This window comes from Monopterus albus, unplaced genomic scaffold (genome assembly GCF_001952655.1).
Source record: "Monopterus albus unplaced genomic scaffold, M_albus_1.0 scaffold115.1, whole genome shotgun sequence".
NCBI lineage: Eukaryota > Metazoa > Chordata > Actinopteri > Synbranchiformes > Synbranchidae > Monopterus > Monopterus albus.
The window spans coordinates 1,379,213-1,401,150 of NW_018127995.1; the positions used below are offsets into that span (position 1 = coordinate 1,379,213).

Genomic DNA, 21,938 nt, shown 5'->3' on the forward strand with positions numbered 1-21,938 from the left:
CCGCCCCAAAGTGGGGGGGGGGGCGAGTGGGGACTATATTTTATATATATGTATATATATATGTATATTATTTTCCAAATCTTACTAAGGAACTTACGAAGCTTTGCATCCTTGTATGAACCTGTTATTGTGTCCAGCTGTTTGTCAAAGCTGGAAGAGGAGGAGAGAGGATGGAGAGGGGGAGGAGGAGGGGACAGGCAGACTCCAGGGGGGGAGGGGGTGGGCAGTGCTTGCTAGCGGATGAGCCATCGCCATGGAGTAGCCTCCTCACCAGTCTGTAAGTACCTCTTGTCCTGATCCCAAACCTTAATCGTGCCCCGGCCATCCCGGACGGCACGAGGCTCCGGAGGCATCTGGGTCAAAGGGGACAGATCGGGTGTTTTCCTGTGATAAAGAGATGAATCAGCAGCAGGAGGAGGAGGAGGTGGGGGAGAGGCAGACCAGGAAAAAAAATGGGCTGGGCTTTTTCAGTGCAGGCATGTGTAGTCACACACACACATCGAGTCACTGAGAGCAAATTCAGTTCAGCTCCAGTCGGCTTGTGTGTTGGAGTTTATGCAAGGTGGTGGCGTGAACAGCGGGTGTGCATGGCTGTGTGTGTGTGTGTGTATGCGCTGAGCCTTTAAATGTCTGCGATCACAGCAGCGTGTTGCTGATGTCACTGGTGTCACGCTCCGCCCCTCCATACTGCCACATCCTCACCTACTGTAGAGAAATGCAGCCCTGCACGCACACACGCACGCACAGATGTATGTAAATGCAAAGGCACGACCTCCTCTATTTTTTTTAACCTGATGTTTGGGACGGTCGGACATAACCAAACAGCTGCCTGAGACCTGAGGAAGATGTGGTTTACAAAGAATTAGACAAATAATGAGGAGCAAGTCCATTCAACAATTTAAAAGTAACGACATGCAGCATTTTTAATAATCTTATTACAGAGCAGTACACCCCAGGAGGATCATTTGTAATTTAATTGTGGGATCAGGTGTACAATGCTTGTGTCCCAGCTTTGTGTCCGTGTCTATCTGTCTATGTAGGAGAGAGAAGGACCAGAGCACTTGGTGTAAATACAGCAGTTTGCTAGTTTCAGGTTTTAGGGAAAATGACCTTTGACCAGCCAAACTGCGGCAGCACCCTCTGTAACATGACTGTTCTCTCTCTGCAGGGTGAGGAAGCTGAAGGAGACGCAGGTGACAGTGCAGCAGCTCGATAAGAACATGAGCAACCTGCGGACGTGGTTGTCTCGTATCGAGGTGGAGCTGGCGAAGCCGGTGGTCTACAGTGTTTGCCACAGCGACGAGATTCAGAGGAAGTTGGCTGAGCAGCAGGTTTGTGCAGGTTTTGTCACCATATCAAAGTTCGGGTAAAGCAAAGTCAGTGATTTGTTTCTAAACACATTATACAAGTTAGAAAAGTGTTGCTGAAAAGACAGAACTGTGGCATTAGACCATTAAATAATGGGCCTGGCACTGGACAGTTAAGCTAACTATTAGCTGCTCGCCTAACAAGCTCGCAGACTGTGGACAAAGCTGAAACTGTGGCTTCTCTGCAGGTTTATGCTTGTTTAGCAGGTGTTTCCTTAAATTACTCTCACTGGATTTTTACTCGTGAAGGTTTTATTGCACGTACGGTAACGGCCATAGGTGTTGTAGACTTTAGTTTAACTTCTCCTGGGGTCCCTCTCTCCACTGCTGTGACAGCAGCTGTCTGCTTGTTGTGATGGTAACCAGACTCTCTGTCCCTAAAGTGAGTGAACATCAATATCAGGGAAAGAAAGTCTGGTTACCTCAGTTTAACCTGCCCCTATTTTGACCTTCTCTGTTCAAACCTGTCTCCCAGATCCCTTAACTTTATGGAAGTACAACACTAAACCGCTGGAATACTCCTTTAAATCAGTTCACCGTCAGATTCAGTTTTAAATCAACTCAAACTATGGCACGGTACTGTGTTACAGTTTCAAAGCACCGTTGCTTCTTCTCTACTGTCACTGGTTTTGTAGTATTTAGAGCCATTCGCCGTATTAAACTGAAAGAAAGGGAGAATAATAAAACAGGAGACTCCTGCATGTCTGTGTGGAGGAACAATGAGAAATATCAGTAAGAGAAAACTTTCAAATGGGAATTCACGGTGAGGAAAAACACAGCATTGTAGAAATGCTGTGCGCCACATCTTCAAGACAAAAGCAAGGGCTTTAAAAAGCCATCTCAAATTTACACAGGGCAAAAATGGCGAGTCCACTGGGACAGGAGAGACCACATGGCACTTGGAGGGAATATCTAGGTGACATGCAGTGTACCTGCTTTTAAACCTTCCATGTTGTGGCCGCCCTGTAGCAATCCACCGCATAATAACAGAGGAGTCGAGTAATGTCTGCTGCAAAGTAATATCTCAGCAAGATACAAGAGGGGTATTTGTGAAGGAGGAAGCGTCACGCTGGGCTGAGTGACGGTAAATGTACCAAGAGACAGGCCTTAGAGGGCGGCCCGAAAAAAGGAAATGGACTTCAGCCTGTTAGTCCATTTGTAGTCTGTGGACGGCTGCTTTTCTAGATGGAAAAAGATTGTGTTTTGAGAGGGAGTGGAGGGGGGGAGGTTTCAGACAGAGGAAACTGAATTAGATTAGATTTTTCTGCTGTAGTAAGTTGTCTACTTCACTGCCTTCAGCAATATCTTGATCATATTTGTATGTCTTTGTGTGAACCTGCTAAAGTGGCAGCAACATATGGACTGTGACAGCTTCACTCAGAAAGCACAAACGAATCTGTCAAACTCTGATGGAAGCTTATTGCTGGAAACCACATCAGCCCAGGGACCATTTTAGACACAGCACGTTACAAATAAACTGCACAAAATGAGACTTGACTGTCAAAAGCCAAGGACGGTGTGTTTACATTATTTTGTATTCTTGTTGTGCTTCCATCCCAGTTGATATGTTGTGCATCATCAGTAGCTGGAGTAAATTTGAATCTGCAAAATGTCCCAAACTACAGAAAACAGCTCAGCTGCTCCACTGAGGCTTTATAAGTAACATCAAGCTGCATGTGAACAGCTTTGCAGTCTCATAATCCAGTTGGCTCAGGTGGTGGATGTCCTCTCATCACTTAATTCTGTCTGTACTGGAGGAGAAACAGAACACATGTAGTGCACCTCGTTACCATGACAACTCATCTAATCTTCCCTGTCGGTTCTGATATAACTCCTGTTCATGGGTTTTGTCCATTGCTTTCCAGAGAGGTGCAGCGTTTTCTGAGCATGTTGGTGGTTTGTAAAAAGCTGCATGTAAACACCATCTAGTCTACTGCTAATAATGGAGAGAGTCAGTGGACATTTGTTCGAGTTTCATGATGGATTTTGTGGTCAGAGCTCAGTTAACAGTGAAGCAGGGTGAACTAGCATCATTTGCTGAAGCACCAGAAATATCTTGTTAAATATTTTCTCTCCTCTCCAAGTACTTACTTACTTTGTATTTGCAACAAGGGTAGTAACAAAATTTAAAACACACCTGAAATGTGACTGAACGCGGTCTGACCAGGCAGTGTTCTTGATGTTAAGTCACGTTTCTAGTCTGTAAATTTGCACTAGTATGTTTGCTTTCCAGTTAAAAAGAGGAGGAGTGAGACGGAGTGAGAGAACCAAAAAAAGGCAGAGAAAACAGGAGAGGGAGGACGAGATGCAGGGCCAGTCGGCCGAAACAGGCTCCAGCTCGCTCTCCATTAGTGGATGCATTGACTCCTGTGTGGATGTTGAAGCATTCGCCAGTCACCATGGCGACGGGGAAACTTTGAACAAGCAGGAGTCAACAACCCTGAGACAGGGAGCTCTACACACAGCGGGTCTCCAGCAGTCACAGTCTGAAGTACTGCAATAACCCCACAGTTTACTATGAATACTGACGTGAGCATGTGCAGTTTTATCACTTTGTTGGTGTGAACACACTACATACTGCAAACAGTTTGGATTAGAGTAGTGGGACACAGCAGTTGTTTTGATGAACACTGTCTACTGACTGCCCCTCACACTGCTTCCACTCCTGTACTGAGCCATCACTTGTTGCACTCAAGCACGAATACTTGTCGAAATGGTTAGAGTCAAATGACCATACCAGGAAGAATTCAAATGTGAGTCTTCCTCCAAGAATGTTGTTGTACTGTGTGTCCGATAAAGGAGCCACGTGAGTGGCTTTGGTTTGTTTGCAGACTGTGGCTGTAACCAACACGTTTCTGTGCTCTTTGACCTGCAGGACCTGCAGCGAGACATAGAGCAGCACACGGAGAGCGTGGCGTCTGTGCTGACGCTGTGTGATGTCCTGCTCCACGATGCTGACGCCTGTGGCAGCGACTCGGAGAACGACCCGATCCAGCAGACCACCTGCAGCCTGGACCGCCGCTGGAGGAACATCTGCGCCATGTCCATGGAGAGGAGAATGAGGTGGGCAGGTGTAGCAGTAAAGAATCAGTCAGTCCAACAGCCTTGACAGTGCTCATTTGATAAAGAAAATAATGAAAGCATATCAAGGTGGTCACTGCAGACCGACATGAGCAGGTGTGAGGCTGGAGGTTGTGAAGGATTTCTCAGCGGACTGGAAGGTAAAATAAGTGGCTGGTTTCAGGATCGAGGAGACCTGGCGCCTCTGGTGCAAGTTTCTGGACGACTACTCTCGCTTTGAAGACTGGCTGAAGACAGCTGAGCTCACGGCAGCCAACCCCGGCTCGGCTGACGTCCTTTACACCTGCGCCAAGGAGGAGCTCAAGAAGTTTGAGGTCAGTATCTAAAACCCTTCTAGTCACGTTTGACCACAAACTATTATTTACTGTTATTTCCTGCATTGTTTTTGCAAAGTAGCATCTTAACTGACAGAAACTTAGCAATGATTCCAGTGCTTCATTTTTAAGGAAATGACTTTGTGTCTTTCCTTCAAATGTGTCCAAAACATCAGCACTTTTCATTTCTACCCAGTTTTAAAATATAGACTCGTATGTTCCTGTAACAGGCTGGTGTCAGAACAAAAACACTAAACAACTGCAGCATTAAAGGGAGTTTGTTCTACTCGGTGTTTTCTAGTCATCTCTTATTTTGACCTGATGGAAATAACAGTGTTTAACCCGTCACACACTCATCCTGTTCACTGTGTGTCTCAGTCCGAGAGCAGATAGTTTCAGGTTTTCTGCTGGACTGACGTGCACCAGTCTTACAGTTGTTTGTGTAAATCAGTCAGTAAATCAGTCATTCAAGCTCCAGTCAGGTACCTCTTATGTAGGGTGATGTCCATGACCGTTCAGAAGTCTGGGGTCATCTTCATTTTTACACTTTATATTTTGACATGTAAACTGTTCAGCTCCAGTGAATAACCTGGTGCAAAGCTCAGGAGTAAACTGAACAAAAACAAACAAGTGTGTAAATTGAATGTGATACAGAATCAAGTAACAGTTTAACTTCTACCTTCTTCTGTTTTCAGAAGCTACAACAGAAACTAAAAAGCCTTGGGCTTCTCACAGCTTGTTCATTTGACTTCATTCTCCCCTCTCAGGCGTTCCAGAGGCAGGTTCATGAGCGTCTCACTCAGCTGGAGCTGGTTAACAAACAATACCGCCGTCTGGCCCAGGAGAACCGAACTGACGCTGCCAGCAAGCTTAAAGTCATGGTGCATGATGGGAACTGGCGATGGGACAGCCTGCAGAAGAGGGTGGCAGCGGTACTCCGTAGACTCAAGGTGAGACGTGTCCTCATTGCTTAACCCTGTTGATCGGAAACAACTGCACGTCATGTAACTTCAATAAAAGCTGCGTTATGAAACTGGCTTAAATAGTTCGAACTTCAATTCCCAAAAACTTTGAATCAGTTAAAATCACGAGACACTAAAAAGACAGTGTGTTGACATGGATCACAAACGTGGCAGTAATGCAATGCTAAGGACGCCAACCACTGCAAAACTCCAGAGAAGAAGAAGAAGAAGAAGAAGAATGTCTAACCTGTTGACTTGGCTTAAAAAAGCTGGACAAACCCACTATGACCTCACCCACTGGTAGGTCGTCTCTCCGCCCGCTATGGCCTACCAATATGGCGACGGCCAGACTCGAGTTTCAAAGCTGCTCTTCAGCTTTTATTTACAGTCAGTGGTATAACCAACCACCGGCAAAACCACCGAAGAAGAAGAATATTCCTATGTCATTGCTGTGTGCTTGCCTCAGTTGTTTTTACCATGTCGTGGCAAGAGTGAGATACCGACTAAATTAATTCAGACAAACCATTCCAATTTAAAGGATCATTTAATATTAGTTATCCTGAATAGAGTAGTATTTAAACAGATAATCTAGTAGTTAGGGGACAGAGAACAGAGACTCTCCTCTTGCAATGGAATAGATAAAGTATAAGAAGGTTGACAGAGCACCAGTCAGTCAGGTCATTTGGTGTCAGTCCCGAGTCAGTTCCCTGTCACCCCCAGTCAGTCGTCTTCTCCCCAGCCGGCTGGGTCCCCAAAAAGTACATTGTCTACTGTTCACTGCAGCATGGTCCTTCTCCTCTCTCTCTTCCCTCAGGCTCACTCCTTTTTATCAGCTACATAGCCACTTCCCAACAGCTGGACTTGATGTCTATCAGGCCCCCCTTCTCACTCCTCTATTCCGGGAACCCTGTACTTCCAAAACAGGAAATATCTTGACCACGTACATAAACCCACCTAACATGAACTTAATAAACCCATAATCACTCAGCTCTCCCTAATACCAAATATGAGCTACATACCGCTCTACTACATATTTCTTCTGGAATCTGATTTATGTTTAACCACTACAACCACCTCTGAAGAGCATAAAAGGAAATGAAGTGGCAGACAAACAAGCAAGAGGTTTTGAAAGGTGACACGATAATGGAGCCGCCATTAGGTGAATCATGAGACGACGGTGTGGATGTGGGCTACAAATAACTGGCAACTGGCGTGAACAGTGTCAACAGCCAGAGACGGTACGTCGTGTATTATTTCAGTGTAGCACATGTACAGAGGGGAGAATGACAATGAAGGCAAAATGTGTCAAATCAACTGAGTATCGGGGAAGTGCTGGCAACAGTGGCAGGAGGAGCAGCTGTGCACAGGATGGATTGGTAGAATATAAAAGAAGGTGCAGCAGCATCGTTACATCAGATGATTAGAAAACAAAAGGCGGTTTGTGTACGCGGCATTAGCTTGGCGCCATGTAGGAGCAGCTGACAAGCAAACACACAGGCGCTGTTCTGGTTAATGGACCGTCAGAAAAGACAGAACCACCGTGATTGTTGCCTGTTTATTATGTGACGATTAGCAAGGTGAGCTTTTGAATATCGTTTGGTCATGTAGCCTCAATTATGAGCAGTTATTAGGATATACTAGACAAATAAAAAACAAAAGCTATCTAAACATTTGGGGATTAAACGCGCCCCTGTTACTGTGACGTCTGAGACCACAGTGGGTTTTACAGATCGTATCAATAAGGGCTCACAGTTGAACTAAATGTGGTCTTCATATAAATGAGATACATGAATATTTATGGATGTGTGAATATGTCATTTGCTGTGCTATGTCTGTCTGGAGAGCATCTAAACGATGATGGGTGTCCTCTGCTCTGCTCCGGCAGCACTTCACCGCTCAGAGAGAAGACTTTGAGGGAACGCGTGAGGGGATCCTGGTCTGGCTGACAGAGATGGACCTGCTGCTCACCGACGTGGAGCACCTCTCTGAGAGCGACATCGAGGACAAGATGAGGCAGCTGAACGTAAGCCTGCACACTGCGCTGTGTATAACCGACAGCTCGGTTTTCATGTTTAACCTTCATTTAAAGACAAACTTTTTGAGTGTTGTTTATTAAGAGACGATATTTTGATGCTGTTTGTGTTGCCGGTTTACTCTGGTCCACTAAAGACTTCAGTGCCTGCTATGTCCCTCCACAGGGCTTCCAGCAGGAGATCAACCTGAACACCGACAAGATTGACGCCCTGATTGTGTTTGGGGAGAACCTGATCCAGAAGAGCGCCCCTCTGGATGCCGTGCTGATTGAGGATGAGCTGGAGGAGCTCCACTCCTACTGCCAGGAGGTGTTTGGCCGGGTGGCGCGCTTCCACCACCGCCTCGTCAACAGACGGCCGGTCAGTCGTACCAAGGGCTGGAGGCGAACTAGGGGTCTTATCAGAGCTGGGGTGTGCATGGAACCACCTCAGTCTAATTCATAGATTATAAATTAGCCTTTAATTAGCTTTTTCTGTGGTGATGGTTTCTGGGTTCAGCATAAGACAACACACTTTGTATAGTGAAAACTAATGGAACCTGATTTTTATGAAATATTTTGTTTAAGAGGAAAAGTGGTTGATTATGTCTGAGTTGTATCAGACATGGAGTTTAGTGTTGAGCCATGATCACGCTCCACCACCAGGAATGATTTAACCTGAACAAGTGCCTCCCTGACTGACATTTACTTCTTAGGGTGCTCACTGTCTCTGTCCTCCCCTTCACCCTGCAGGTCCTGGAGGAGGACAGGGTGCTGTCAGACCATGACACAGACCTGGGAGATTCTCCTGATGCGGCCAATGGGACTTCATGGAGAGAGGCGAGGAAGAAAGAGGAGGAGGAGGAGGAAGTTCCAGCGGTAGGTGGAGTCTCAGCTGGACAACAGGCCACTTGCCACCTCTTGGCACCCCCTCAGGAGCGTTCAGGCAGAGAGACCCCCGTCAGCGTGGACTCCATCCCACTGGAGTGGGACCACACGGTTGACGTGGGAGGATCGTCATCACACGAGGATGACGAGGATGCCACCTTCTTCAGTGCTCTGTCAGGTAACGACAGCTGCTGAGAGTCTTCTTGTCATGTTTTAGTACAAATGTCTAAATGCACATTTTTTAGACAGGTACTGGTTTCACTTTATCTTAATACACAGAACACAGTGGGAGATGTGGTTTTAGTTTGTCATCATGTCACACACTCCCAGTGCCACTTCCCACTTGTCCAAAAACTGACCAGTGCCTCCTCAAAAGTGTTTCTAGTGTTGTTGCTGTTTGAAACTTGAGCAGATACATCGTTGAACACAGCAACACAGTGTTTCCAACAGTCCCTGCGTCCACCTGCATCGTCCAGCAGCAACAGTACAAGTTCTTTAATGTGTCTGACAAGTTTGTGCAGTGAAATTTAAAGTAAGCATGAACGGTGGGAAAAGTAGAAAACTAGTCTTTAATGTCTGACAAATGGTCAGCAGTGTCACTGTGTGGACGAAAAGGTGGCTTTGCTGATGTTTTTGTGTTTGCCAATAAACCCAAAAGGACCAGAACCAACAATAAACGTCTCCTACTAACAAGGATTGTGCGTTTCCCAAGCCCCGATGTAACTCCTGCCTTTGCGCCATAAAGCTCCACTGTGTCCAGAGCAGAAAGGATTAAAACACATCTTCAGTAGGAGACTGATGGGTTGGGACTTTTGATGGGACTTGTTAGGAAAAATATGAAATAACAGCAAAGGAGAGGTTTTACAGCTGCCTTCTCGTGCAGATCTCCCATTGTCTTCTGCTTCATGACTTGTGTAGAGCTCCATCCTTCACAGAGCAGCTGCTGACTCCACTGTTTCTTACAGATGTGGAGGTCACAGAGTGCTCTGAATCCTTTGTTAGAGCCACTGTCAGAGCAGCGAAAGCAGCCTCGGGTAGGCACTCTGCCTCCTGCATGCATCTGCATCGTGTGTTTATTGATCCACATCCCGTCTCATAGCAACCCCCACATCCCCGTCCCTGATCTGATCCACCTGCGTGTACCTCAGGCTGCAGAAGTGGCCATGTGCTTTACAACTTATGACTCAAGACTTTGTTTCACAAGATCAAATCTTTATAAATGAAAAATAAAACCTGCATGTTTGTTTAAAGTCCACTTGTTTGTGGTGGTGTGTTCACATATTTTTGCGTGTTAAATGATTGTGATCTCATGAATCTTATGGTTTTTGTCATGATTCCTTTTTTTCTGTTCCCCTGTCTCTGGTTTATTTGAAACCCTTTTCATCTTTTTGGTTTTGCCCATTTTTTGATTTCTTTAGTTTCACTTTTATTCAAGGTTTTTGTCTTTCCTCAGTGAAGTCGGCGACTGACCCGCCCAGCTGGCACCAACCCGGCTCCCCAGAGAAGAATCGAGTTCCCCAAGAAATCATCCAAAGCCTGAGCTCGTCACCAGCACACATGGCCGGTGCTCCGTTCCACCAGCAGGGCTACGTAAGGACGAACACACACGAACACATCCATGTTAAGTTTCACATCAGAACAGGAGGAGACTTGCATGAAAATCCTTCAGATCTTTGTTTCTATTGCAAAATGAAGTGAGACGAAAGCTTGTCTTTTAAAATAACTGTCTCAGGTTTAAGTTGTGTTATGCTGTGTTTTCAGGCTAAGCTGATGCCGGAGTGCAGCGGCAGCGTCGACAGTGTCAAGAGAGTCAAGTTGATCCTGAGCGATGAGGATGTTGGTCTGAGCAGCAGCACGGCCGACAAACAAACCAGCACAGGTACAGTGACCGAGATCAGCACATGAGTGAGAGGCGTCACTCTGACGTCCTGGAACACGGGGCAACGGCCACCGCAACAGTCCAGGTCACAAAATGCAGCTAAGGCATTTTCTCATTATTAGTGGATGTACTGGTCACTGTTTGAATTTACTGATTAGTCATTAAATTTATACAGTGCAACACAATGGTGAGAAATGCCCTTCACAGGAACCCAGGCACCTTCAGACCAGTTTGACCAACACTCCAAAACCCAGTGGTGTGTGATTATATAAAGCACCGAAAAACCACAAATCCACACATTGGGAAACTGGCTCCAGGAAACAGATGTCATTTAATGTGCCAGTGCTGATGTAGAAGCTGTGAGACAGAACTGCTGCTGCATTTACCACCGTGACCTACTGCTGCTCTCACCTTATATAGTTGTTAAGTGCTAAAATGCTTGCTCACATTTGCACGTGTACACAAACTCCTGGGTTGATATTAACGGTGAAATCCAAATCTCGCTACATGTTTAAGATCCCCCTCTTGTATCTTCTCAGGTGTGATCGAGCGCTGGGAGCTGCTACAAGCACAAAAGTTCAAAAACGAGGCGGACATCAGGGACGACCTGGAGCAGTGGCAGAAGCTCAACACTGACCTCTGTGATGTCACTTCCTGGTTGGGCAGCGTTCTGCCAGAGCTGGAGAGGCTGCAGCGGCTTGCACCGTCCACAAGCATCCGAGATATTGAAGTCGATGTTGGGAAACTCAAGGTACCAGCACGAACACGCCTGAGACGCCACGTTGAGTTTAGCTCCTAACGAAGCGAACGTGAAAAATAACTTGGCGATGCTGACTTGGAGATTTAGTGTTTTACAGCCTGTAACACAGAACATGTACAATACAAATGGACCGATGATCGTCACTAAAGGCTCACCTGTAAGAGATGTACACCACAAAATGTTACGTATAGAGTAATGGGAAACGGTCACAGACTCAGAGAAATAAGGAGAGTATTCAAGACCTAAAGGGTCCCTGTGGAATTTTCTTGTAAACGAGTTGTTCATTCACCAAAACTCAGTGTGTCCCTGCTCAAATTCTGAGTCTAAATCAATAACTTTTGGATTTGCAACCAAAGAAATTCAATTGAAATTGAAAATGTAATGTCTGACATGACACTGGTAGAATGAAGTAGTCTTTTATTTTGTTAAATCTGGTTCTATTCCACCTTAAATAACTACGATGACATGAGCTGGTGAAAGTCAATAGACAGGTGATGAACTGCTGGAGGAAACTAATCCTGTTTCTGTTGTTCAGGAGATACAGAGGACTTTCAACAGCTACAAGGCTCTGATGATCTCCATCAACCTGAGCAGCTGCCACTTCCTGCCTGGCGACAGCGTCGAGCTTCAGGAGCTGCAGGAAGCCCTCAGCTCAGCCAACAACAGCTGGACGCAGGCCTGCAGTGGCCTGGAGAGCTGGGAGGGGAGGCTGCGCTCTGCGCTCATGCAGTGTCAGGTTAGACATGGCCACACTTGGTGTACTTCAACCTGCAGCTTGTGCCTGTGAAGCAGTTGTAGTAGAAGACCCCCAATGTTTAGTCTAAGCATGTTAAGACCACTGGCCTGTGTTATTGTTCTGCAGGAGTTTCATGAGATGCTGCACGCCCTGCTGCTGTGGCTCGCTCAGGCTGAGAACAGACTGCATTCTGTAAACGTCAGCGACCCGTCGACCCCTCGCTCTGCGCTGCTGGAGCACCGAGACACGCTGATGGTGAGCATGCAACTGTTATCAGCATGTTAAATGAAGATTTGGTCTATGGTTTAATTGGAGGGCAAAGGTCGGTGCCAGGCTGGTTGAGTTTCAGTGAGGTGGGGGGGAATTAGTGGATTTGAAGGAACAAAGGCAGAAGCTAGAAATACAAGTGTCATTGGTTTCCAACAGGTGGCGGTTTACACTGTCACTGTATGGTGCTTTTATCACCAGCACATTTCTGGGATTGCAGCAGAACACAGTGGCTTGTACATGTAAATCAGCACTGTGCTTAAAGAGGGAACACTTATAAACTCATCATTAGACAGAGAATTCACCATCTGCCTGCTCCAAACCTCCTTAGAAACCTTTTGCTAGTTATGAGAAGATTCCAGGGTGGTGTTCTGTCTGTGAACAGTGTTTTGCTGCTGCAGGCTGTGCAGGAGGAGCTGAGAGGTCGTCAGCAGCAGGTGTCCTCGCTGCAGGAGATCTCCGCTCACCTCCTGCCCGAGGTGGCTCGAGACGACACCATGGAGGCCAAAGAGAAGGTCCACGTCATAGCCAACAAGCTGCGTCTGCTGCTGCGACAGGCGGCTGATGACCTGAACGTGCTGCAGGGAAGACTGGTAGGTCCCCGTTTTTTTAACCTCAGTCTGGTTCATGCGTCAGGACTCTGCCACTGTTACTGTGTGAGCAGCTGGTTTTTCTGCTAAAATGATCAGATCAGCTATTTAAATTAATGAATGATACCAGTGCTGAAACTGCTTTTTGCTAAATACTGTTAAGTCCACCTTTCTCTGTTTTTATAAACTAGGCAAACTTCTCAAAGGCACTGACCTTTAAACATCCAGGTTTCCTGGACGATGCTATAATGTGGTTCTAAGTAAAAGGAAAACAGACAGTGTTCAGTTGGTAAAGTTAAGAGTATTTATTGGGAGTCCGTGCACAGCAGGTTGGCAGTAGAGTATGTTTCTACTGTCAGCATTTGCATTGAGAAGAGAAATCAGGCTTCAATGAGCAAAACAGCAGCATAACTTTGAGCGTCACGTCTGAACACTTTGTTCAAATAGTTGTCCTTGTCTGAAGGAAGTGCAAACACACACCAGTGCGATGTTCCAATGTTCCTGAAAACAGAAAAGGACAATAACTGTCTGTGACCTGAGCTGTCATCAGCTATATCTGATGTTCTGTTTCAGGAAACCTGCTCAGCCCCTTCTGAAGTGGACAGCATCGTCCCAGGGATGCTCCGCTCTCCTCAGCTGCACAAGGTACAGTGATGTTTACACAGCAGAGCTACAAATGCACAGTTAGTTGTGGCTGTAGATATCCACATTTATATCAGCGGATGTAACTAAAACAGCATAAAACTCCAGCAGTGAAAAAGTCAAGGCCAACATTATTACACAATGTGCTTACAGAAAGTGTCCACTATGAGTGTTTTACTGTTCTCGTATTACTGATGTAGAATTAGCATTTTGTGTGTGGTCGCTGTAGCTCCCCGGTGCTTTTTTTTTACCCTTTGCTCTTCTGTTGACATGTCAGGATAAAGTGAAGACTTCTCTTTTGCGTATTCTCCCCCAGTCCCAAACAGAGTAAAAGCAGTAATACTGTGTATGAATCCCGACCCCGGTTCAGCTTATAGGTCTGTGCTGTAGACCTCCACTGAGCCCAGTGACTGGGTGACATGAAATGTGGAGCCGTTTATGTGTGTTGGGGTGGGGAGTCAGTGGAGGTCCAAAAGCACAGAACAACAAGCTGAACTAGGGTCAGGTGTAAGTGTTTAACAGCTGTGACCTGTGGCCTTAGGAGGAGGCTGGTGTCCAGGCAGCTCCAGTCAGACCAGCAGGGACTACAAGGTAACCTATAAGCTCTAACTATACCTAGTCATTGCTTATTAAAGTGTTCAGTAACCCCCATAAGGGGTTACTCTCTCAGTGAGACTCTGTAGGCAGCGGGCAGGCAAGTGTGTCCATGTCCAGCTCTGGTTCCATATACACAAAACGCCAAATAGTTCATCAGGCTGAGACGCCTTGAGCACTGGAAGTGGAGGCCAGCTGCATGTTCTCGCCCTGCAGAACATGCAGCTGGCCTCCACTTCCAGTGGTCAAGGTGTCTCAGGGCTAAGTTAGTGTAGGAGCAGGGGAGACACTGAGCCTGGCTCTGTCCACAGCTGTAAGTCATCACTGGGAACACTCCTGAAACTCAGTTTAACACAAAGGTTTGTTTAATGCACTAACACCTATGACTTCCTGCCCTCAGAATACATCCAGTGGTCAGTTTATTAGCTACACCTAGCTCAAACTAGCCCCACAGTCCTGCAGTGAATCCCGTTTCATGAAGGTGATCGTGTTTGTGTTCAGAGGTATTGATTCAGCTGCACTTTGTGCTGCTCAACTGACAGGTGTTCCTATTATTTTGACCCCCAATTCATATCAATGAAGATAAGCTAAATAGCAGAAGCACCTGTCTGTATAACATCAGCACCTCTGAAGTAGTCACAACCACCTTCATGGAGGAGAATTTACTGAAGGGCTGCTGGGTTAAACCCACTTCGTTTGACACTGGTGTTCCCAATAAATTGACCACTGAGTATGACGCTGCATTCCCTGGTTTAAACTAACATAATCCTCCTCCTGGTCCAGGCAGGAGAGGAGGGATGCTTCCCCACACCGCCCCTTCCTGTACCGGGTGCTACGAGCTGCCTTCCCCCTGCAGCTGCTCTTCTTCCTGCTGCTGGTCCTGGCCTGCCTGGTGCCTCTGTCTGAGGACTACAGCTGTGCACTTTCCAACAACTTTGCTCGTTCTTTCTACCCCATGCTGCATTACACCAACGGCCCTCCCCCCACATGAACGCTGCCACTCACCAGCAAAGTTGTCCGAGCTCTCCTGCTGACTGGAGCCCTGTGAAGAAGAACACAGCACATGAGGTTGGAAATAAATGGACAGCGTTCCAGTCCAAGTTCACCGTTTCCTATTTGAGGGCCTCGTCTTTTGTTTTGCACTCTAAATTTTATCTTTGTATTTAAAACCCTTATTTATTGTTTAGGGCTCAACACTTACATAAAAAGCCACAATCCTAGTTTGTATCAAAGTTTTGTGATTATGACGTACGTCTGCCAGAAAATGTCCTCACCGAGTTTCTGCCATAATATGGTGCAGACAAAACAGGGTTACGAGAGTTGTATCTACATTTTAAGGACAGTTCCTAACAAGGCATCCACAGTACACCGGTCAGTTTCTACCACCGTCTTCCATCGAGGTCAGCTGGCAGCACATTTTGTACAGATATAAAAAGACGGGTTTAGATTTTGTTGGTTAACTTAAAGATCTGTAAGATGACCTTTTTAGATGGGAGTTACTGCCCACATGCCTTTCTGTAGCCAATCATGTACTTTTGTGTTAGTAATTTTGTATATAGTGGCAAACTACTGAAAGAAATAAATGTGGCACTGAAATCCTCCAATGAATAGAATCAAAAGCAAAGTGCTGCTGGTTTTTACCTGCCATAGCAGAACATTCAGTTGGCATATTACTCATTGTCCTTGAGTATTTAAACTTGCCTTCAACATTTCAGCAAATCATAAACCTACAGTTTTGCACAGAGGCATGGCTCCTCAGATTAAAGCTGCATTAGCCAAGACAGCAGCAGACACAGAGCAACATCGTCTTCACTGGCTACTCTAACGTTGCTTTGTGAAAATGTTACACCTGCAGTGGTGTAGGATTCAACCCTCCAGTCTGTAAAACCAGCAAAACCAGACAAAGCTCTGCAGAGTTGTGGGTTTGGCACAAACTACCATTTAACACTTCTGAGTTGATATAACTGCTTAAAGAGGTTTTAAATGGATTATTTTTTTAAAGATCTTGTTAATATCGATACCAAAATAACTCTCCTGTGTGTAAAGATCAACAGCAGCAAACATTACACCACTGTTTAACAAATAGCACACAACTACTTCTCATGTAGAAATACCAAAACAAAGAAAAGGTTCATGACTTACCCAACACTTGGCCCCATGGAGTAAAGCCCTGCAGACATCAGACAAAGAATTATTAAAAATAAAAAGCACCGTCAGTTACACTGCAACATGTGACATTTACCTGAACGCTGCTGTAAGACGCTCCTCTTCCAGGCATTGGGACTCCTGTCAAATTCTGGAACATGCCAGACTCAAGCAGGACATGAATGTAAGCGATGCTTTGGGCATTGAATGTACTTGTGTACATGCACAATCATGGACGATTCGTGGTAACTTACAATGCTAACAAATATATCAGAGAGGAGTCTGATGTTTGATCCTAAGTTGTACATAGCCTCAGAACAGACCAACACAAAACATGGACTATGATTTATTTTGCAGACTTGTATTTATGGGATGTAAAAGATTGTCATATTTGATTTACAATAAACTGTTTGCCATGATTTGCTGATGTACGTTTACTGTATCAACTGCTTAAGAGCTGACAGGCAAAACTTTCAACACATTTCACAGGTGTCGTGTGTAGTGCACAAACTGTAAAGACAAATACTTTCAGCATCAGACTTGTTGTTTGAGCGTTCGTGCTCATGCACGTACAAGCCACAGACATCAGGAAAGCAAGAAGAGTGCACATGTATGTCTTTTACCAGTAGTAGAATAATCTGGCACCAAGGCTGAATCTACGCCGACAGACAAGTGGCACAGCTCACGACTCCAACCAGCTTCTTTATGATACATGAACTTCTACAGCATTTATTCCTTTTGGTTTGCTTGAACCTTTGTGAGCTCAGCTGTGCTCTGGTGGAAACCACAGCCAAACAGCACTAAACAAGCCGAGTCAGTAGTCTGACAACACTACTACTACCGACACTACTGACGTGGGCAGAGTCATTTTTTAATGAATGAAGTTTAGGTTTAAAAACATAACTTGTAAAATTTAATAGTTACTACTAAAATCATTACATCTACCTTATAATAATCTAGACAATTTTTCTATTTTGTTTTCTGTTTAGAAAAAATTCTTTAAAACAAAACATTGTTTTGGCAAGTTAGCTTGTTTAGCTAGGTGCTAATGCTAGTATGCCCATGTGTAAATTAGCATGGTAATATGCTAATATTTAGCTCTTCACTCTTAAGGTAGAGATAAGGTTTCAGTAAATGACTTTAATGCACAGACAGTCTACAACATCTGGCAGCTTGTTACACTGCTAACATGACGAAGCGGCTCAGCTAACCTCTGACATGTAGTTAGTGTAAACACTTTCAGGTAACTTAGCATTACACTAACTATATATAACAGTTAGCATGGCAATGTGCTAATAGTTTTTGGAGGGATCATGTATGCAAGTTTACATGTCAGGTATGCTACACGAGCTTTATGTTTTATTTGCAACTTAATTCTATTAAAAACATTTAAAGCTGGACGTTAGATTTCACACTGCTAAAATACAGATAACAGCCAAAATAGCGGGTCTGCATTTAGGTCCAGGTCTGTGCCACAACATAGTGTAAATTCAGCCTTAGTTTAACCAGATGAACAGAGAAGAAAGGTACATAACAGTCATTAAGTTAAAAGGCCACATACCACTTTGTTTGCACAAAGAGTAGAAAAATCCAGGCTGAATAGGCACCGACAAAAACACCAAAATACACAGTAGCAGTGAAGGACAACGTCACCACGGTGCGACTGAAAACACGGTCCTTTTTAGCTGTATGACTACCAACAACCCTTAGGTAAATGGACATTCACTGTGCTGACCACATGCACTCAAGAGTCGCTACAGACAGTTTGTGAAGGGGTTTTTCTGGACGTGACACCGCGGTGAAAAAGATACAAACTGTATCAAAAACAGGAGCACAAACTGACTGGCAGAGGTTCAGTGATGTTCTCAGAACACCAACTGTAGTGCACATTCCCAGGAAATAGTTAAGCACACAATAAACACTCCATCGACCCCCTGAAAAATCCTAAATTAATCTCAGACAGAAAAACCAAAAAGGAAACATCAAAACTTTACCTCACAACAGCACTTTCTTTAAAAGTCCTTTTTTTTTCTTGATCTTTGGGGACTGGGAAGTCAAAGCTTCGGTCTCAGTTTGTTTCTTTTAGTCCATCACCCCTCTAGCGTTGTTTCCATGACAACTCGGTCGATGCTGATGTAGCCCCCTGGCTCCACTGAGGGACCCGCTTCCCCTGAATCCAGCGACCACTGCTCTGACTGGATGTAACTGTGAGGAAAGTTACTGTGTTAACACTTTAGTTCGGCTCACATTTTAGATTCTGTTCATTTCTGAAGTGACAACAGGAAACGCAGCCCCTAGAACAAACTGTACTTAGAAAAAGTCTTTCTAGAAATGTTATTACAAAACAACAACAAAGCAGTAGCTGTGGCAAGAACACAAGTGTAGGGGCCTCCTACGTCAGTACTCAGGCAAAAGTCTCTTCTATTCGTGTCTCCCCCACCCCCCTCTTCCTACAGGTCACTTCAGAAAGTATTCAGCCCCTTCACTTTCAGATTGTGCTGTACATTTCATTTTAATTGGATAAACCTTCCACCAATCAACCTGGAAGTAAAAGCAGGTTTTCAAAGATGTTGACATTGATCAAAAATCAAAAATGCATTTAACATCTGCTGCTGCAGGGGGTCCATACGTTGTCATACGTTCCTTTTTATCCCCTCTTCAATCGCTCCTTGTTTTTCTCTCATTATATCCTGCTGTTCCTTCTTACAGGTACATTTTTTCTTTATCCTTTCATTATCTTTTTACTCTGATCCTTTATTCTCCCCCTTTCCTTGCAATTCTTCCTTCATACCTACCCCTCTGCCCTTTGTGCTTCCTGTCTTTACTCTCTTCACTTCTTCTTGTTTTTCTACTTCCTTCAATTTTTGGTCTTAGTTTCTACAACTGAGCATATAAATCACTAAAACTGAAGATTGGAGGTTTCAGCCTGTCCATCAAACTCTTAATTTTCTTCACTGTGATACTTTCATCACCAGTGTGAAATGGAATTTCTCGCTCATTTCACTACTTTGAGTAAAAGCACTGCAGTTTCTTTCCACCGCATGAACTTACTCGTTGCTGTCCATGTGAGGTGTCACCAAACTCTGAGATGGAGGTGTGGTCAAGAGGGGCAGAGCCTGTAGGTGTCTGTCCAGGATCAGAGGCTCAGTGGGCCCATGGGGAAACACAGTGGTGTGGTCGGCGGGGGCGCAGTCCGGGCCAGGCTGCAGGTGAGACAGAGGCGTTTGGTAAGTGTCTGTGCTCGGCGAGGATGATGTGCAACTGTTGCTGGATGCGTTGTCATCCAGCATCTCCAGGAGGAGGTCGTACACCAGCACCACGTTCTTCCTCTTCATGGAGGACAGGTGAACCATGCCTTTGTTACTGCAGAGGGAAAGGAGAGGACAGTGAACCTGGGGAAGCACAAGTCAAAGAAATCTAAGTCACTGTAAAAGATGAACCTCTGCTGTATCAGAATGGAAACAACAGGGAGAGCAGGAGTAAAGACATTTCTAACATACAGTACTGTGCAAACGTCTTAGTCCACCAATAGGTTTGCTGTTTTAGCAAAGTTATGACGACTAAGAATATCGTTGGACGACTCAGATTTGGCTGTTCAGTGCGACCACTTGATTTGTTTGAAAATAAGTATACCCTTCACTGTCCAAAAAATCAACCGCCATTAATTTCAGTGATGACTTCGGCCACATTAACATCTGTATTTAAATGCAAAAGAGTGACAGGAACATATTTCTGAGAACTTAAAAATCAATAAAAGCCTGATGCATATGCTATAGTTAAATCGCAACCTATTCAAATGTAATTTATCAGAAATACAGGTGGAAATATGTACACAGTATTAAAAAACATAATCTAACTGGATAAAGTGGTGTTCAAGGTATTCTAAAGAAATCTGAAGAATCCAGAGGTCAAAGGCAAATCCAGGAGTGGAAGACCAAGAAAACCATCAAAATCTGATCAGAAGTTTTTCAGAGTTTCTCCTTTGAGAGACTGGAAGAAATCCAGCTAGCTAAGTTACGTTAGCTAAGGAAACTGGTTAGCTGACATTACTACTCTGATCATCTCCTCTGGATTCTGCTGCTGTTTCACAGTTTCCTGTGTCTGTCTGTACCCGACTTGGCGGATGTGGGAGAGCAGCATGATGAGGTGGCTGAGGCGTAGGGTCTGCTGCTGGGTGGACAGGCCCAACTTGGAAATGGCCCAGACGAGAGCATCGATGACTGAGTCCAGTAGATGCAGCAGCTTGCTCCTGCTCTCCAGCTCCTCAGCCGTCTGGGGGAGGCTGGTACACAGGTCTGAAAGAGACAAAGGGACACTCAGCGCTAGTCTGTAAAGCTTTAAGATTTACTTTGTGCATCTTTCTACAGACCTACAGCTGATAGCATCAGTATTTATTATGCACCACAATACATGCCTGTTGATCACCGTCATTGGCTACTGCAGAAAAAAACAAGACTGCCTAAGGCACCACAACCAAATCCAGGTTTCTCATATTCCATTTGAAGTCGATTTAAACCAAATTGTGACCGTTTCAACCATTTACTTGTTAAAAGCCGAGTTTCTTCAGCGACCACCACTTGTAAACATCTGTCAGTCTGACAGAGAAGCTGTAAATCTGTCCACCAGGGGACTGAGCAGTTGAGCAACGGTCCATCTTTGCCAAGTCTGTTTTCTGACTTATCAGACTCAGTTTCACTTCTTGCATAACTTTTTTCCCCTCAATCTCAGCTGCAGTGCAGCAGAGTCAGCTGCACAGGACAGGGTCTGGCAGACAACCTTGTGTGTGTGCACGTATTAGGCAGGAACTTCATTCAACTCTGTGAGGACATGCACAGAGGTCGGTCACTTCAGTCAGACCTGTACAGAGTCTGCTGCTGGGAGAGGACACTGTGACCACGCAGAGCACATGAAAGGCTGAAAACTGAAAAGCAATAAAGTCCATGGCCACAGGTCACTTCATCCAGAACCTTCTCCAAATACATCAAAACCTCTGCCAGTGCAACTGTGGGAGGATCACCGGCACTTTTAATGATGATGATAAAATCTAGTGCAGTGTATCCCTGGTGTGCAATGCTGAAAAAGACTGAAGTTGTGAAATGGATTTTATTGTTCTGGACAACAGACAAGTTGTTCTACAAGCTTCACTTCAGTAAAATACTAGAAAACCTAAAGCCAATGGAACTCTGCCCCGAGTTCACTTTATAATAATGAATAGTTTAATCTGCATCTAGACCGATCTTAGAAAATACATGTGAAGATAAACAATCTTGCTGCTTTTGAGAATAAAATCAATCCTGCGAGTATCAGGGCTGAATCACACTCAAAACAACTGAGACCTTTTAAACGTATCAAGTTGCTTCGACTATGGTCGACATGTCAAATCCTGCAGGATCGTGTGAGAACTGCTTCTTTCATGTTCATTTGGTTGCAACTGCGACACATGGAATAAGGTTAAATCAAGTCAAAAAGGCTTCACGTACAAGCTATGAGCAGCCCGTTAATACAAGCAGGCTGGGCTGTTTACCAAAGGCCACACTGTGTCAACATCCACACTGAAAAGACAATGACTGAATTTGCACCAAATTTCAATAAAACATACCCGAATGTGTTTTTCTGATACCGTTCAAGGAGATTAACATGCAAACAAACAGGGTCAAAGACAAAAATGGAGATAGATATACTGGGGACGCTACACTGATTTA

At 44.9% G+C, this 21,938-nt stretch overlaps 2 protein-coding genes across 9 annotated transcripts in view; one reads left to right on the plus strand and one right to left on the minus strand.

Annotated features, from left to right (window-relative positions):
- Positions 1 to 17,134, plus strand: part of LOC109966605 (nesprin-2) — a 27,875-nt gene extending 10,741 nt beyond the window's left edge. Inside the window, exons 6-22 of one of the 2 annotated variants that reach the window (XM_020611553.1) lie at positions 1,169 to 1,331; positions 4,243 to 4,430; positions 4,612 to 4,762; positions 5,530 to 5,712; positions 7,610 to 7,747; positions 7,923 to 8,117; positions 8,489 to 8,801; positions 9,589 to 9,657; positions 10,077 to 10,213; positions 10,385 to 10,502; positions 11,042 to 11,253; positions 11,798 to 11,998; positions 12,125 to 12,253; positions 12,667 to 12,858; positions 13,429 to 13,500; positions 14,039 to 14,088; positions 14,875 to 17,134. In XM_020611553.1, coding sequence (XP_020467209.1) covers positions 1,169 to 1,331; positions 4,243 to 4,430; positions 4,612 to 4,762; positions 5,530 to 5,712; positions 7,610 to 7,747; positions 7,923 to 8,117; positions 8,489 to 8,801; positions 9,589 to 9,657; positions 10,077 to 10,213; positions 10,385 to 10,502; positions 11,042 to 11,253; positions 11,798 to 11,998; positions 12,125 to 12,253; positions 12,667 to 12,858; positions 13,429 to 13,500; positions 14,039 to 14,088; positions 14,875 to 15,082 — 2,719 coding nt within the window. In that variant the 3' untranslated portion in view covers positions 15,083 to 17,134. The remainder of the gene's footprint in view (positions 1 to 1,168; positions 1,332 to 4,242; positions 4,431 to 4,611; positions 4,763 to 5,529; positions 5,713 to 7,609; positions 7,748 to 7,922; positions 8,118 to 8,488; positions 8,802 to 9,588; positions 9,658 to 10,076; positions 10,214 to 10,384; positions 10,503 to 11,041; positions 11,254 to 11,797; positions 11,999 to 12,124; positions 12,254 to 12,666; positions 12,859 to 13,428; positions 13,501 to 14,038; positions 14,089 to 14,874) is intronic. The other variant, XM_020611554.1, reaches the window with a different exon arrangement.
- Positions 13,135 to 21,938, minus strand: part of LOC109966606 (estrogen receptor beta-like) — a 98,092-nt gene continuing 89,288 nt past the window's right edge. For 2 of the 7 annotated variants that reach the window (XM_020611558.1, XM_020611556.1), the window contains exons 11-13: positions 20,348 to 20,531; positions 19,288 to 19,599; positions 15,771 to 18,441 (exon numbers count right to left, since the gene is read on the minus strand). In XM_020611558.1, the coding sequence (XP_020467214.1) occupies positions 18,327 to 18,441; positions 19,288 to 19,599; positions 20,348 to 20,531 (611 nt within the window). In that variant the 3' untranslated portion in view covers positions 15,771 to 18,326. Of the gene's footprint in view, positions 13,357 to 15,045; positions 15,134 to 15,769; positions 18,442 to 19,287; positions 19,600 to 20,347; positions 20,532 to 21,938 lie in introns of those variants that run through there. The other 5 variants (XR_002275803.1, XR_002275802.1, XR_002275800.1 and 2 more) reach the window with 5 other exon arrangements.